General features: G+C 38.1%; 1 protein-coding gene across 1 annotated transcript in view; it reads right to left on the bottom strand.

The window, feature by feature from the left end:
• The window catches only part of AK9 (adenylate kinase 9), a 184,121-nt gene that overhangs the window by 49,760 nt on the left and 119,291 nt on the right, over positions 1-15,070 (bottom strand). The window contains exon 25 of the mRNA XM_030928725.1: positions 1,404-1,616. Within this exon, the coding sequence (XP_030784585.1) occupies positions 1,404-1,616 (213 nt within the window). The remainder of the gene's footprint in view (positions 1-1,403; positions 1,617-15,070) is intronic.

Here is a 15,070-nt window from a genome sequence, read left to right as displayed (position 1 = left end):
TAGAACTGAAGCAAGAATAAACATCAAATTTATGGTGAAGCTTGGGAAGAAAAATGGTGAAATCATTGATGCTTTATGAAGGTTTCTGGGGACAATGCCCCAAAGAGATCAGCAGTTTACAAATGGACAATTTGCTTGAAAAAAGGATGAGACAATGTTGAAGATGGAGCCTGTAGCAGCAGACCACCCACTTAAATTTGTGAGGAAAAAATTTATCTTGTTTGTGGCCCAATTGACAAGGACTGATGATTAACAGCAGAAACAATAGCCAACACGCCTAGACATCTACATTGGCTCAGTGTACAATTTTTCTGACTGAAAAATTAAAGTTGAGCAAAGTTTCTACTCTATGATTGCCAAAACTGTTGCACCCAGATCATCTGCTGACAAAAACAGAGCTTTCAATGGAAATTTTAAACACATGGGATCAAAATCTTGAAGCATTTGTTTGAAGAACTGTAGAGGAGATGAAACATGGCTTTATCAGTATGATCCTGAAGACAAAGCACAATCAAGGCAATGGTTACCAAGAGGTGGCAGTGATCCAGTCAAAGCAGAAGTGGACTGGTCAAGCACAAAGGTCACGGCAAGTTTGTTTTTTGAGGCTCAATGCATTTTCCTTGTTGAGCTTCTGGAGGGCCAAAGAGAAATAACATCTGCTTATGATGAGAGTGTTTTGAGAAAGTCAGCCAAAGCTGTAACAGAAAAATGTCCAGGGAAGATTCATCAAAGTGTCCTTCTCCTCCATAACAATGCTCCACTAAAAAATGACTATTGGATAGCCATGGTAACAACAGCCACTCAACCAATTTTAAATTGGTTTAATTGATCAGGGTAAACTCACTTCAGGAAACACATTTTTGCAATCCAACCAGCCAGTGTCAGCCCTCACTCTTGAAACTTACCAATCAGGATGGACTTACCCCTATAACAATTCTGAGTGTGAACCAGTCAATAGCAGTGTCACTAATCTTACTTCCATAGATGCCAACCCACTTATGCCTCTGAAAGTTCACCAATCCCTGAATTCCACTCTTCTCCAAAATCCTGTAGAAGACCATCATCCTGCTCTGCTCTCAGAGACTAACTAGCATGACTGGCCTCACTATAGTAAGGAATTCATCCAGCTGTGGGGTTTGTTTTTGTTTATGTTTTGTTTTATTTTTACTTCAGCTAAGAAGGCAGTTATTAAGTGCTGGTTTGACACAAGCAATTACTACAGAAATCAAAATAGATAATTATTTTATGTTATATTCCAAAAAGTTGTTCTTTGAACTTAGATATTTTCTTCATATTGTAATATCAGATTGGGGACTTCACCCTTAAGTAAATTGGTAGCAATTGGTAATCAGTCCTGAAAAAATCCTGTGGGAGCAATCATTAAGATAGGAATACTGCCTCACCTTCAGTGGTTCTTCATGAGCCACATAGTCCTCAGGATGCTCCAAAAACTTTTCTTTAGCCTCAGCACTTGAAAAGTAGTAGATCTTTTCTCGATACTTGGCTGCTTCTTCTGTGTTTCCTGGTTGTAGGATGAAGTTTTCTTTGAGGACTACTGGACAAAAGTGTTTTGTGTCTCCCAAAAACCTCTTTCTCTCCTTAATTTTATCTTCACCCTAGAAACGTTATTCAAAGTTTGGAGAACATTAAATTAAAAAGTATTTTGATGGAGAGAATTTTTTTAAATGCTTCTTGAATAATATTTAATCTGTAGCAACTTGAAAACAATCCACAAAGGGCCAGTCCTTATATTATTTTAATTAATTAAAAATCAGTTTCTCATATATTACTCTAAGTGCACATCCTAAGTTTCTCTATTTTCATGAGGAAAATAAAGCAGCACTGAGAATGAAGGTGCCCTCAGTCCTCTACCAACATAGATGTAATGAAAAACTCCGGAATGTGTTGATGCTGGGTCACTGTGAGGTCAGTTTCTAAAATAAAATTTTTTCCTAAAAGTAAAAGCTGAGCCAAGATCACAACTTCTTACCCATGGCAAATAAAATGAGAGATGCCTCAGAATTTACTTTGCTATTAAGTGGATATATGATCAAATAATAATTTGGAAATATCCTATTTAGCTCAATTGAAAGTGTAAAATGTATTTTCTTTTATGATAAAGAAAATATGTGCAAAGTCCCTTAAGGATTCTTTCAATTTATTTAAAGCAAGGGAAATACATTTAAAAAATGTTTTTTATGATATAAAATACATGCTTACTGTAAAAATATTCAAAACACATTACAATGTACAAAAAGTGAAAATCTCCTTTCACCTTTTTTCTTCCAGTACTATGTTAGCATTCTTAATAGTTTTATCTCCCAGACTCATTAAAAAAATCCTACCAATATACCTATAAAAATAGATATATATTTAGGCACAAATATACTATTCAAAAAAATACAAATGGAATACTTTACATACTTATTTACTTCATACTCCTTTTCACAAAACAAGATACAACCAACTTTCTATAAAGGTGCAAAAGTGAGACTAACCTTTCCTTTTACTACTTTTATTTGATATTTATATCAGAATATGCAAGCTTTGGCTGGGTGCGGGGGCTCATGCCTGTAATCCCAGAACTTTGGGAGGCTGAGGTGGGTGGATCACATGAGGTCAGGAGTTCGAGACCAGTCTAGCCAACATGGTGAAACCCCTTCTCTACTGAAAACATAAAAATTAGCCAGGTGTGGTGGCATGTGCCTGTAATCCCAGCTACTAAGGAGGCTGAGGCAGGAGAATCGCTTAAGCTGGAGAGGTGCAGGTTGCAGCGAGTTGAGATCACACCACTGCACTCCAGCCAGGGTGACAGAGTGAGACTCTGTCTAAACAAACAAACAAACAAAAGTCAAAAGCAAGCTTCAAAATGAGCTGGAAAATAATGATTTTTTCTTATGATGTTCAAAAAATACAGGGAATTATCTAATCAATGAAGGTGTATGTAAGAAATGACCTATAAAGCCTCCCCATCTGTTATTTTTGTTTAGTTTTTATCTTTCTTCCTAAGCCCATATTTTAGTAATTGATTTTTTGGGGGGTAAAATCCTTTCAAGTTCTTATAATTTTTTTTTTAGCTTTTTCTGTTTCTTCTAAAAAAAAAAGAGATACATGTGCAGAACGTGCAGTTTTGTTACATAGGTACACATGTGCCATGGTGGTTTGCTGCACCTATTGACCCATCCTCTACATTCCTTCCTCTTACCCCCCAACAGGCCCTGGTGTGTGTTATTTCCCTCTTTGTGTCCATGTGTTTTCAGTGTTCAACTCCCACTTATGAGTGAGAACATGTGAGTTGGGTTTTCTGTTCCTGTGTTAATTTGCTGAGGATGATGACTTCCAGCTATATTCATGTCCCTGTAAAGAACATGATCTCATTCTTTTTTATGGCTGCATAGCATTCCATGGTGTATATATACACCACATTTTCTTTATCCAGTCTATCACTGATGGGCATTTGGGTTGGTTCTATGTCTTTCCTATTGTAAATAGTGCTGCAATAAACATACATGTGCATGTGTCTTTATAGTACAATGGTTTATATTCCTGTGTGTATATACCCACTAATGGGATTGCTGGGTCAAATGGTATTTCTGGTTCTAGATCCTTGAGGAATTGCCACACTGTGTTTCACAATAATTGAACGAATTTGCACTCCCACCAACAGTGTAAAAGCATTCCTATTTCTCCACAGCCTCACCAGCATCTATTATTTCCTGACTTTTTAATAATCGCCATTTTGGCTGGCATGAGATGGTATCTCAGTGTGGTTTTGATTTGCATTTCTCTGATGATCAGTGATGTTGGGCTTTTTTTTCATGTTTTTGGCCACATAAATGTGTTCTTTGGAGAAGTGTCTGTTCATATCTTTTGACTACTTTTTGATGGGGTTGTTTTTTTCTTGTAAATGTGTTTAAGTTCATCATAAATTCTGAATATTAGACCTTTGTCAGATGGGTAGATTGCAAAAATTTTCTCCTGTTCTTCAGGTTACCTGTTCACTCTGATGATAGTTTCTTTTGCTGTGTGGAAGCTCTTCAGTTTAATTAGATCCCATTTGTCAATTTTGGCTTTTGTTGCAATTGCTTTTGGCGTTTTTGTCCTGAAGTCTTTGCCCATACCCATGTCCTGAATGGTATTGCCTAGGTTTTCTTCTAGGGTTTTTTATGCTTTTGGCTTATACATTTAAGTCATTAATCCATCTTCAGTTAATTTTTGTATAAGGTGTAAGGAAAGGGTACAGTTTCAGTTTTTTGCATATGGCTAGCCAGTTTTCCCAGCACCATTTACTGAATAGGAGATCCTTTCCTCATTGCTTGTTTTTGTCAGATTTGTTGAAAAACAGATGGTTGTAGACGTGTGGTATTATTTCTGAGGTCTCTGTTCTGCTCCATTGGTCTATATGTCTGTTTTGGCACCAGTACCATGCTGTTTTGGTTACTGTAGCCTTGCAGCAGAGCTTGAAGTCAGGTAGCGTGATGCCTCTAGTTTTGTTCTTTTTGCTTAGAATTGTCTTAGCTACACAGGGTCCTCTTTGATTCCATATGAAATTTAAGATAGTTTTTTTCTAATTCTGGGAGGAATGTCAATGGTAGTTTGATGGGAGTAGCATTGAATCTATAAATTACTTTGGGCAGTATGGCCATTTTCATGATATTGATTCTTCCTATGTATGAGGATGGAAAGTTTTTCCATTTGTTTGTGTCTTCTCTTATTTCCTTGAGGAGTGGTTTGTAGTTCTCCTTGAAAAGGTCCTTCACATCCCTTGTTAGTTGTATTCCTAGGTATTTTATTTTCTGTGTAGTGATTGTGAATGGGAGTTCATTCAGGATTTGACTCTCTGCCTGCCTACTGTTGGTGTAAAGGAATGCTTGTGATTCAGGCACATTGATTTTGTATCCTGAGACTTTGCTGAAGTTGCTTATCAGTTCAAGAAGTTTTTGGGCTGAAATAATGGGGTATTCTAGATCTTAAAATCATGTCATTTGCAAACAGAGACAACTTGACTTCCTCTCTTCCTATCTGAATACCCTTTATTTCTTTATCTTGCCTGATTGTTCTGGCCAGAACTTCCAATACTATGTTACATGGGAGTGGTGAGAGAAGGTATCCTTGTCTTGTACTGGTTTTCAAAGGGAATGCTTCCAGCTTTTGCCCATTCAATATGATATTGGCTGTGGATTTGTCACAAATAGCTCTTATTATTTTGAGATATGTTCCATCAATACCTAGTTTATTGAGAGTTTTTAACATGAAGGGATGTTAAATTTTATCAAAGGCCTTTTCTGCATCTATTGAGATAATCATGTGGTTTTTGTCTTTGGTTCTGTTTATGTGATGGATTACATTTATTGATTTGTGTATGTTGAACCAGCCATGCATCCCAGGGATGACACTGACTTGATCATGGTGGATAAGTTTTTTGATGCACAGCTGGATTTGGTTTGCCAGTATCTTATTGAGGATTTTTGAATTGGTATTCATCAGGGATATTGGCCTGAAGCTTTCTTTTTTTGTTGTGTCTCTGCCAGGTTTTGGTATCAGGCTGATGCTGGCTTCATAAAATGAATTAGGGAGGAGTCTCTCCTTTCCAATTGTTTGGAATAGTTTCAGAAGTAATGGTACCAACTCCTCTTTGTATTTCTGGTATAATTCAGCTGTGCATCCATCTGATCCTGGGCGTTTTTTGGTTGATAGGCTATTAATTACCTCCTCAATTTCAGAACTTGTTATTGGTCTTTTCAGGGATTCAACTTCTTCCTGATTTAGTCTTGGGAGGGTGCATGTGTCCAAGAATGTATGCATTTCTTCTAGATTTTCTAGTTTATTTTCATAGAGGTGTTAATAGTATTCTCTGATGGCAGTTTGTATTTCTTTTCTTTTCTTTTTTTTTGAGATGGAGTCTTATTCTGTAGCCTAGGATGGAGTGAAATGGTATGACCTCTGCTCACTGCAACCTCCACCTCTCAGGCTCAAGCTATTCTCCTGTATCAGCCTCTCGAGTAGCTGGGATTACAGACGTGCACCACCACACCCAGATAATGTTTGTATTTTTAGTACAGATGGGGTTTCGCTATGTTGGCCAGGCTGGTCTCAATCTCCTGACCTCAGGTGATCTGCCCGCCTTGGCCTCCCAAAGTGCTGGGAGTGCAGGTGTGAGCCACCGCACCTGGCCCAGCAGTTTGTATTTCGGTGGGGTCAGTGGTGATATCCCCTTTATCATTTGTTATTGTATCTATTTGATTCCTCTCTCTCAATAGTCTAACTAGTGGTCTATTTTGTTAATTTTCTAAAAAACCAGCTCCTGGATTCATTGATATTTTGGAAGGGTTTTTTTGTGTCCCTATCTCCTTCAATTCTTCTCTTAACTTAGTTATTTCTTGTCTTCTGCTAACTTTTGGGTTAGTTTGCTTGTGCTTCTCTAGCTCCTTTCATTGTGATGTTAGGGTGTTGATTTGAGATCTTTCTAGCTTTCTGATGTGGGCATTTAGTGCTATAAATTTCCCTCTTAACACTGCTTTAGCTGTGTCCCAGAGATTCTGGTGCATTGTCTCTTTGTTCTCATTGGTTTCAAAGAACTTTTTGATTTCTGCCTTATTTCATTATTTACCCAGGAATCATTCAGGAGCAGGTTGTTCAATTTCCATGAAATTGTGTGATTTTGAGTGAGTTTCTTAATCCCGAGTTCTAATTTGCTTGCACTGCAGTCTGAGAGACTGTTTGTTATTATTTCAGTTCTTTTACATTTGCTGAGGAGTGTTTTGCTTCCAATTATGTGTTTGATTTTAAAATAAGTGCCATGTGGCACTGAGAAGAATATATATACTGTTGATTTGGAGTATTGAGTTCTGTAGACATCAACTAGGTCCGCTTGATCCAGAGCTGAGTTCAAGTCCTGAATATCCTAATTAATTTTCTGTCTCATTGATCTAATACTGACAATGGGGTGTTAAAGTCTCCCACTATTATTGCGTGGGATTCTAAGTCTCTTTGTAGGTCTCTAAGAACGTGTTTTATGAATCTGGGTGCTCTTGCATTGGGTGCATATATGTTCATAATAGTTAGCTCTTCTTGTTGAATTGTTCCCTTTACCATTATATAGTGCCCTTCTTTGTTTTTTTGATCTTTATTGGTTTCAAGTCCATTTGGTCAGAGAATAAGAGAATCCCTGCTTTTTTTGGCTTTCCATTTGCTTGGTAAATTTTCCTCCATCCATTTATTTTGAGCCTGTGTGTATCTTTGCATGTGAGATGAGTCTCTTGAAGACAGCATACCAATAGATCTTGGCTCTTTATCTAGTTTGCCATTCTGTACATTTTAATTGGGCCATTGAGCCCATTTACATTTAAGATTAGTATTGTGAATCTGATCCTGTCATCATGATGCTATTTGCTTATTTTACACACTGGCTGATGCAGTTTCTTTGTAGTGTCATTGGTCTTCATATTTTGGTGTATTTTTGCAGTGGCTGGTACCAGTTTTTCCTTTCCAGTATATATTTAGTGCTTCTTTCAGGAGCTCTTGCAGGGCAGGTCTGGTGGTAATGAAATCCCTCAGCATTGCTTGTCTGGAAAGGATTTTATTTTTCCTTTGCTTATGAAGCTTAGTTTGGCTAGGCTATTAAATTCTGGGTTGAAAATTCTTTAAGAATGTTGAATATTGGCCCCCAGTCTCTTATGGTTTGTAGAGTTTCTGCTGAGAGATCCATTGTTAGTCTGATGAGCTTCCCTTTGTATGTTACCTGGCCTTTCTCTCTGGCTGCCCTTAACAGTTTTTTCTTCATTTCAACCTTGGAGAATCTGATGATTATGTGTTTTGGGGTTGATTTCATGGAGTATCTTAATGGTGTTCTCTGTATTTCCTGAATTTGAATGTTGGCCTGTCTTGCTAGATTGAGGAAGTTCTCCTGGATAATATCTAGAAGTGTGTTTTCCAGCTTGTTTCCATTCTCCCTGTCTCCTTCTGGTACTCTAATCAATCATTGGTTTCTTTTTAGGAAGTCCCATATTTCTTGGAGGCTTTGTTCATTCATTTTCATTCTTTTTTCTCTATTGTTGTCTGCATGTCTTATTTCAGTAAGGTGGTCTTCAAACTCCAATATCCTTTCTTCTGCTTGGTCAATTTGACTGTTGATAGTTGTGTATGCTTCATGAAGTTCTCATGCTGTGTTTTTCAGCTCCATCAGGTCATTTATGTTCCTCTCTAAACTGATTATTCTAGTTAGTAATTCATCTGACCTTTTATCAAGGTTAACATGCTCCTTTAACTCATCTTAATTTTTTTATTACCCATCTTCTGAAGCCTACTTCTGTCAATTCACCCATCTGATCCTCCGTCCAGTTCCATGCCCCTGATGGAGAAATGTTGCAATCATTTGGAGCAGAAGATGCACTCTGGCCTTTTGGGTTTTCAGCATTTTTTCATTGATTCTTTCTATCTTTGTGAGTTTGTCAGGTTTAGGTCTTTGATGCTGCTGACTCTTGGATGGGATTTTGTGGGGGCCTTTTTGTTGCTGTTGATGCTGTTGTTGTCATTTTCTGCTTGTTTGTTTTCCTTTCAATAGTCAGGTCCCTCTTCTGTAGGGCTGCTTCAGCTTGCTGGGGGTTCAGTTCAGGCACTACTCATCTGATTTGCCCCCGTGACTGAAGATGTCACTTGAGGGGGCTGGAGAGCAGCAAAGATGGGTGCCTGCTCCTTCTTCTGGGACCTTTGACCTTAAGGAATGCCAGCCTGATGGCCAGTAGGATCACTCCTGTATGGGGTATCTAACAACCCCTGTTGGAAGTTCTCACCCAATTGGGTGGCACAGGGAGCAGGACCCATTTAAAGAAGTACTTTGTCCCTTGGTGGAGCAGGTGTGTTTTGCTGAGGGGAAACCCACTCATCTGGGCTGCTTGGATTCCTCAGAACTACCAAGAGGAGAGGCTAAGTCTGCTGGTTCACAGAGACAGCAGTCACCCCTCCTCCTATGTTGATGAATTACTGAATGGTTTCCAATTTGAAGCCATTACAAATAAAGCTGCTGCGACCACTCATCAAGTCTTTGGGCATGTGTTCTCCTTTCTCTGGGATAAATCCCTAGGAGTGGTAGGACTGGTTGCTATGGTAGATGTATATTTATCTGTTTAAGAAATTGCCAAACTATTTTCCAAAGTGATTGTACCAAGTTATATTCCCATGAGCTGTATATAAGAATTCAAGTTATTCTGCATCCTAGCTAACACTTGGTATGGTCAGTCTTTGATTTTAGGCATTCTAATCATTATCTAATAGTGTCTCATTGTGATTTTAATTTTCACCTCCTTAGTGACTAATGAGGTTGAACATATTTTCATGTACCTATTAGCCATCTGTATATTTGGCTAATATCTGAAGTATCTGGTGTCTGTTAAAATCTTTTCTCCATTAAAAAAAAAGGGTTGTTTGTTTTCTCATTGAGTATTAAGAGTTCTTTATATATTCTGGATATAAGGACTTTCATCAGATATGTGATTTGCAAATATTTTATCCAAGTTTGTCTTTTCATTCTCTTAATAGTGTTTTTTTTTTGAGACAGAGTCTCGCTCTATCGCCCAGGTTGGACTGCAGTGGCCGGATCTCAGCTCACTGCAAGCTCCGCCTCCCGGGATCAGGCCATTCTCCTGCCTCAGCCTCCAAAGTAGCTGGGGCTATAGGTGCCCGCCACCTTGCCCGGCTAGTTTTTTGTATTTTTTAGTAGAGACGGGGTTTCACCGTGTTAGTCAGGATAGTCTCGATCTCCTGATCTCGTGATCCACCTGTCTCAGCCTCCCAAAGTACTGGGATTACAGGCTTGAGCCACCGTGCCCGGCCAATAGTGTTTTTTTTTAAAAAAATAGTTTAGTTCTCACTTTTGATGAAGGCCAATTTATCATTTTTTTCTTTATGGATTCTGCTTTTGGCGTCATGTCTAAGAAATTTTTGCCTAATCCAAGGTCTCAAAGATTCTCTCTTAGGTTTCTTCCAGAAGTTTTATAGTTTTATAATTTACATTTAGGCCTATAATACATTTTAAGTTAGTTTTTGTATATCATGTGAGGTTTGGTTCAAAGTTCACTATGCATATGGATCTCCAATTGTTCCAGCACTATTTATTAAAAAGTCAAAAAGACTGTCCTTTCTCCACTAAATTGCCTCTGTAGATTTGTCCATAATCAATTGTCCATATATATGTAGCTCTATTTCTGGACTCCCTTGTGTTCTATTAATCTATTTGCTGTTTTATGCCAGTGACACTATTTTGATAGCTATAACTTTATAATTAATTAATCTTGAAATCAAACGTATTAATTCTCTTACTTGGTTATTCTTTCTAAAATTTGTTTACATTATTTTAAGTACTCTGCATTTTCAAATGAATGTTAGGATCAATTTATAAGTTTCTACTACAGTATGCTGGGTTTTAAAGTTTGATTATATGGAAGCTGTAGATAAATTTGGGGAGAACTGATATAACAATATTAAGTCTTCTGACCTGTGAACATAGTATATCTACTTTTTTTTTCTTTTTTCTTTTTTGAGATGGAGCCTTACTCTGTCACCTAGGCTGGGGTGCAGTGGCACGATCTCAGCTCACTGCCCGAGATCAAACGATTTTCGTGTCTCAGCCTTGCCAGCAGCTGGGATTATAGGCATACACCACCACGCCTGGCTAATTTATATATTTTCAATAGAGAAGGGGTTTCGCCATGTTGGCTAAGCTACCTTGAACTCCTGACCTCAAGTGATCTGCCTGACTCAGCTTCCCAAAGTACTGAGATTACAGACATGAGCCACCATGCTCAGCCATGGTATATCTATCGGTCCACTTATGTAGGCTTTCTTCTATTTTTCTCAGCACAATTTTGTAGGTTTTAGTGTATTGTTCTTGGATATCTTTTGCTAAATTTATCCCTTTGTATTACATTTTCTTGACACTATTTTGAAAGGCATTTAAAAATCAATTTCTGATTGTCTATTGCTTACATATAGAAATAAAATTGATTTTTGTATATTGATTTTATGTCCTGAAACTTTGCTAAATTCAATTATTAGTAGCTTTTTCGTTGATTCCATTGGCTTTTCTACATAGATGTATTAATTTCATAATGCTGCTTACACAACTTACCACAAATGTAGTGGCTTTAAACAGCAAACATGTATTTTCTTACAGTTTTGGAGATCAGAAGCCCAGAGAGTTTTATGGGGCTACTGTGAATTTGTTGACAGGGTTAATTCCTCCTGGAGGCCCCAGGAGAGAATCCATTCCTGCCTCTCCACTTCTAGGGTTGGCTCATGGCCCTTTTCTCTATCTTCAAAGCCAGCTTCAAAGCACCTTCTCTCTGACTTCCTGTCTTCCTCTTATAAGGACCTTTGTGATTACATTGGTCCACGTGGATAATCCATCATGACTCCCTTATCTCAGGATCCTTAATTTAGTCACATCCGCAAAATCCCTTTTTGTATAAGGTAACATTCACAGGTGTCAATTCACAGCTTAGGACATGGACTTCTTTGGGGTGCCATTATTCAGCCTATCACAATAGAAAATCTTATCTCCTATATATAAAGATAGTTGTGTCTTTCTTTTTCAATCTGAATGCCTTTTATTTATTTTCCTTGTCTGAATGCAGTAGCCAAACCTTCAGTATAGTGTTGAATAGAAGTGGTGAGAGTGAACATCCTTTCCTCATCCTCATCTTAGGAAAAAGGCATTCAGACTTTTACCCTTAAGTATGACATTAGCTGTTAGTTAGAAACCTTCTGTGGATACCCTTTATCAAGCCAAGGAAGTTCCCTTCATCTTTTTTTTCTTACCAGTAATAGATGTTGAATTTTGTCAAATGCTTTTTCTGTATCTATTGAGGTTATCACGTTTTTCCCCCTCAGTTTCTTCATATGATGAATTACATTGATTGCTTTTCAAACAATCAATGTTTCATATGATGAAACATATGAATTACATTGATTGCTTTTCAAACGTTAAACTAAACTTGAATTTCCAAGATAAGTCCCACTTGGTCATGGTGTATTATTCTTTTCGTGCATTTTTGGATTTGATTTGCTAAATTTTGTTAAGAATGTCTGTATGTTAATGAGTGATATTAGACTGCAGTTTGCTTTTCTTTCCTTGCTTTTAATGTCTTTGGTTTTGGTATCAGAACACTGCTGATCTCATAGAATGACTAGGAAGTATTCTCTCTTCTTCAATTTTCTGGAACAGTTTGTATGGAACTGGTTTTCTTTCTTTCTTCAAGATTTGGCAGAATTCATCATGGAAGCCACCTGTGTCTGGCTGCTTTCTTTCAGCTTCTGTGTGTCTAACAGAGTCTTCAGTTTGCCTTTGTTTTTATTTTTTTATTTTTATTTCTTGAGAAGGAGTCTCATTCTGTTGCGTAGGCTGGAGTGCGATGGCACGATCTCACTGCAATCTCCGGCTCCCAGGTTCAAGTGATTCTCCTGCCCCAGCCTCCTGAGTAGCTGGGATTACATGTGCGCACCACCACACCTGGCTAATTTTTCTATTTTTAGTAGAGATGGGGTTTCACCAAGTTAGTCAGGTTGGTCTTGAACTCCTGACCTCATGATTTGCCTGCCTTGGCCTCCCAAAGTGCTGGAATTACAGGCGTGAGTCACCACGCTCAGCTTGCCCTTGTTTTTAAAAGAGGGTTTCAATGGACACAGAATCCTAGGTTGACAGTTTATTTTATTTTATTTTTATTTATTTATTTATTTTGAGACGGAGTCTCGTTCTGTCGCCCGGGCTGGAGTGCAGTGGCCGGATCTCAGCTCACTGCAAGCTCCGCCTCCTGGGTTCACGCCATTCTCCTGCCTCAGCCTCCCGAGTAGCTGGGACTACAGGCACCCGCCACCTCGCCCGGCTAGTTTTTCGTATTTTTTTTAGTAGAGACGGGGTTTCACCGTGTTAGCCAGGATGGTCTCGATCTCCTGACCTCGTGATCCACCCGCCTCGGCCTCCCAAAGTACTGGGATTACAGGCTTGAGCCACCGTGCCCGGCCTATTTATTTATTTTTAAGACAGGGTCTCACTCTATTGCCCAAGCTGGAATGCAGCGTGTGATCTCAGCTCACTGATGTCTTGACCTCCTGGGCTGAAGCGATCCTCCCACCTCAGTCTCCCGAGTAGCTAGGACTACAGGTGTGCGCCACCATGCCTGGTTAATTTTTGTATTTTTTGTAGAGATGGGGTTTTGCCATGTTGCCCAGGCTGGTCTTGAACTCCTGAGCTGAAGCAATGTGTTCGCCTTGGCCTCTCAAAGCGCTGGGATTACAGTCATGAGCCACCGCACCAGGCTGACAGTTTTTTTTGTTCCCTTCAATACATTAAAGATGTTGCTCCACTCTCTTCTTGCATTGTTTTTGATGAGAAATATGCTGTCATCTTTATCTTTGTCCCTGTATATGTGGCATATCTGTTTTCTCCTTTATTTTTAAAATTGGTTTTGAGCAATTTGAATATGATGTACTTGGTATTATAATATTTTCTTCATGTTTCTTGTGCTTGAGCATGTTTATTTACTGGGCATATTGAATCTGAGAGCTTGTAATTTTTTTTCAAAATTTAGAAAAAATTTGGCCATTATTTCTTCAATCCCCCTCATGCATACTTTTTGTAGATCTGAACTATATGTACACGTTGAGCATCCCTAATCCCCAAATCTGAAGTTTGGAGTGCTCTAAACTCTAAAACTTCTTGAGCAGTGATCTGACACTCAAAGAAAATGTAGCATTTTGGATTTCAGATTAAAAATGCTCAAGTGATGTGTATTGTGCAAATATTCAAGAATCTGAAAAAGTCTAAAATCAGAAACACTTCTGGTCCCAAGCATTCTGTATAATAGTCTGCTTGAAGTTGTTCCACAGATCACTGATGCTCTTCTCATTTTTTTTCAGAATCTTTTTCCTCTGTTGTTTCATTTTGGACAGTTTCTATTGCTATTTCTCTTGCAGTGGCTAAACTGCGGTCATACCATTAATATATATTTCATTCCATATACTGTACTTTTCAAGCTTAAAAGTTCAATTGAGGTATTTATTATATCTTCTATATCTCTGTTTAACTTTTTGAACATATAGAATAACAACTGTTTTACTGTCCTTGTCATCTAATTCTAAGAACACCTTTGTCAGTTCTGAATCCATTTCAGTTGATTACTTTTTCTCCTCAATGTGAGTCATATTTTTCTGCCTGTTTGCAGGTCTCACAATCTTTCAGTGGCTACTATAATTTTACTTTGTATTCCCATAAATATTCTTGAGCATTGCTCTTGGACACAGTTAGGTTACTTGGAAGCAGTTTGATCCTTTTGGCTTTTGCTTTTTGATAGGCGGGGCCAAAGTTTCATTTATGCTAGATCTAGTTATTCCCCATTCCTAAGGCTAGACCCTTGTTAGTACCTTACCCAATGCTCTGTGAATTGGGAGGGTTTTTTTTAAAAAAAAATATATTATTAATGAAGACCATACTTTAAAATATAAGCTTTGAGTATTATAGCCGGCTTGATAATTGTCTGCAGATACCAGAGATCATTTTATGGTGGGCCAGAGTGGGACACAGAAGAACAACAGCAGACATGGCAGACGATGGATGATGAAAGAAAAGAATCTGCATCTGAGTGGGACAAAACCCACATCCTTTAGTCATCCCAAAGAAAGGCTCTCCAGTTCCTTAGTGATAAAGTACTAAAACCTGTTATCAGAATCACACTACATACTGTTTGTAGTTTGACACATACATATTTGGGTTTAAGTCAGGCAACTTAACCCAGTTAATCACAAGTCTATGTTTATATAACTTAATAACATAATATTTATAAAGCTTCAAATTAAAAGAACCACTTCCTGTTTCATTACTGATAGATGTCTGAACTGGACAGCTATCAAATGAGAGTAGTTGTCCAAATTCTGATGCCAAGGGAGTGGATGGGGCCTGAATATGAGTTGCTCCTAACTGAGAACACTGCTCATTATTTTCATGCAAGTAGCCTCTTTTAGTTACAACCACCACTTCTGCTAAATTTATAAAATATTTATGTATTTAAAACTTAAACTT

This window comes from Rhinopithecus roxellana, chromosome 4, assembly GCF_007565055.1.
Source record: "Rhinopithecus roxellana isolate Shanxi Qingling chromosome 4, ASM756505v1, whole genome shotgun sequence".
NCBI lineage: Eukaryota > Metazoa > Chordata > Mammalia > Primates > Cercopithecidae > Rhinopithecus > Rhinopithecus roxellana.
This window is presented reverse-complemented; position numbering and strand designations above follow the sequence as displayed.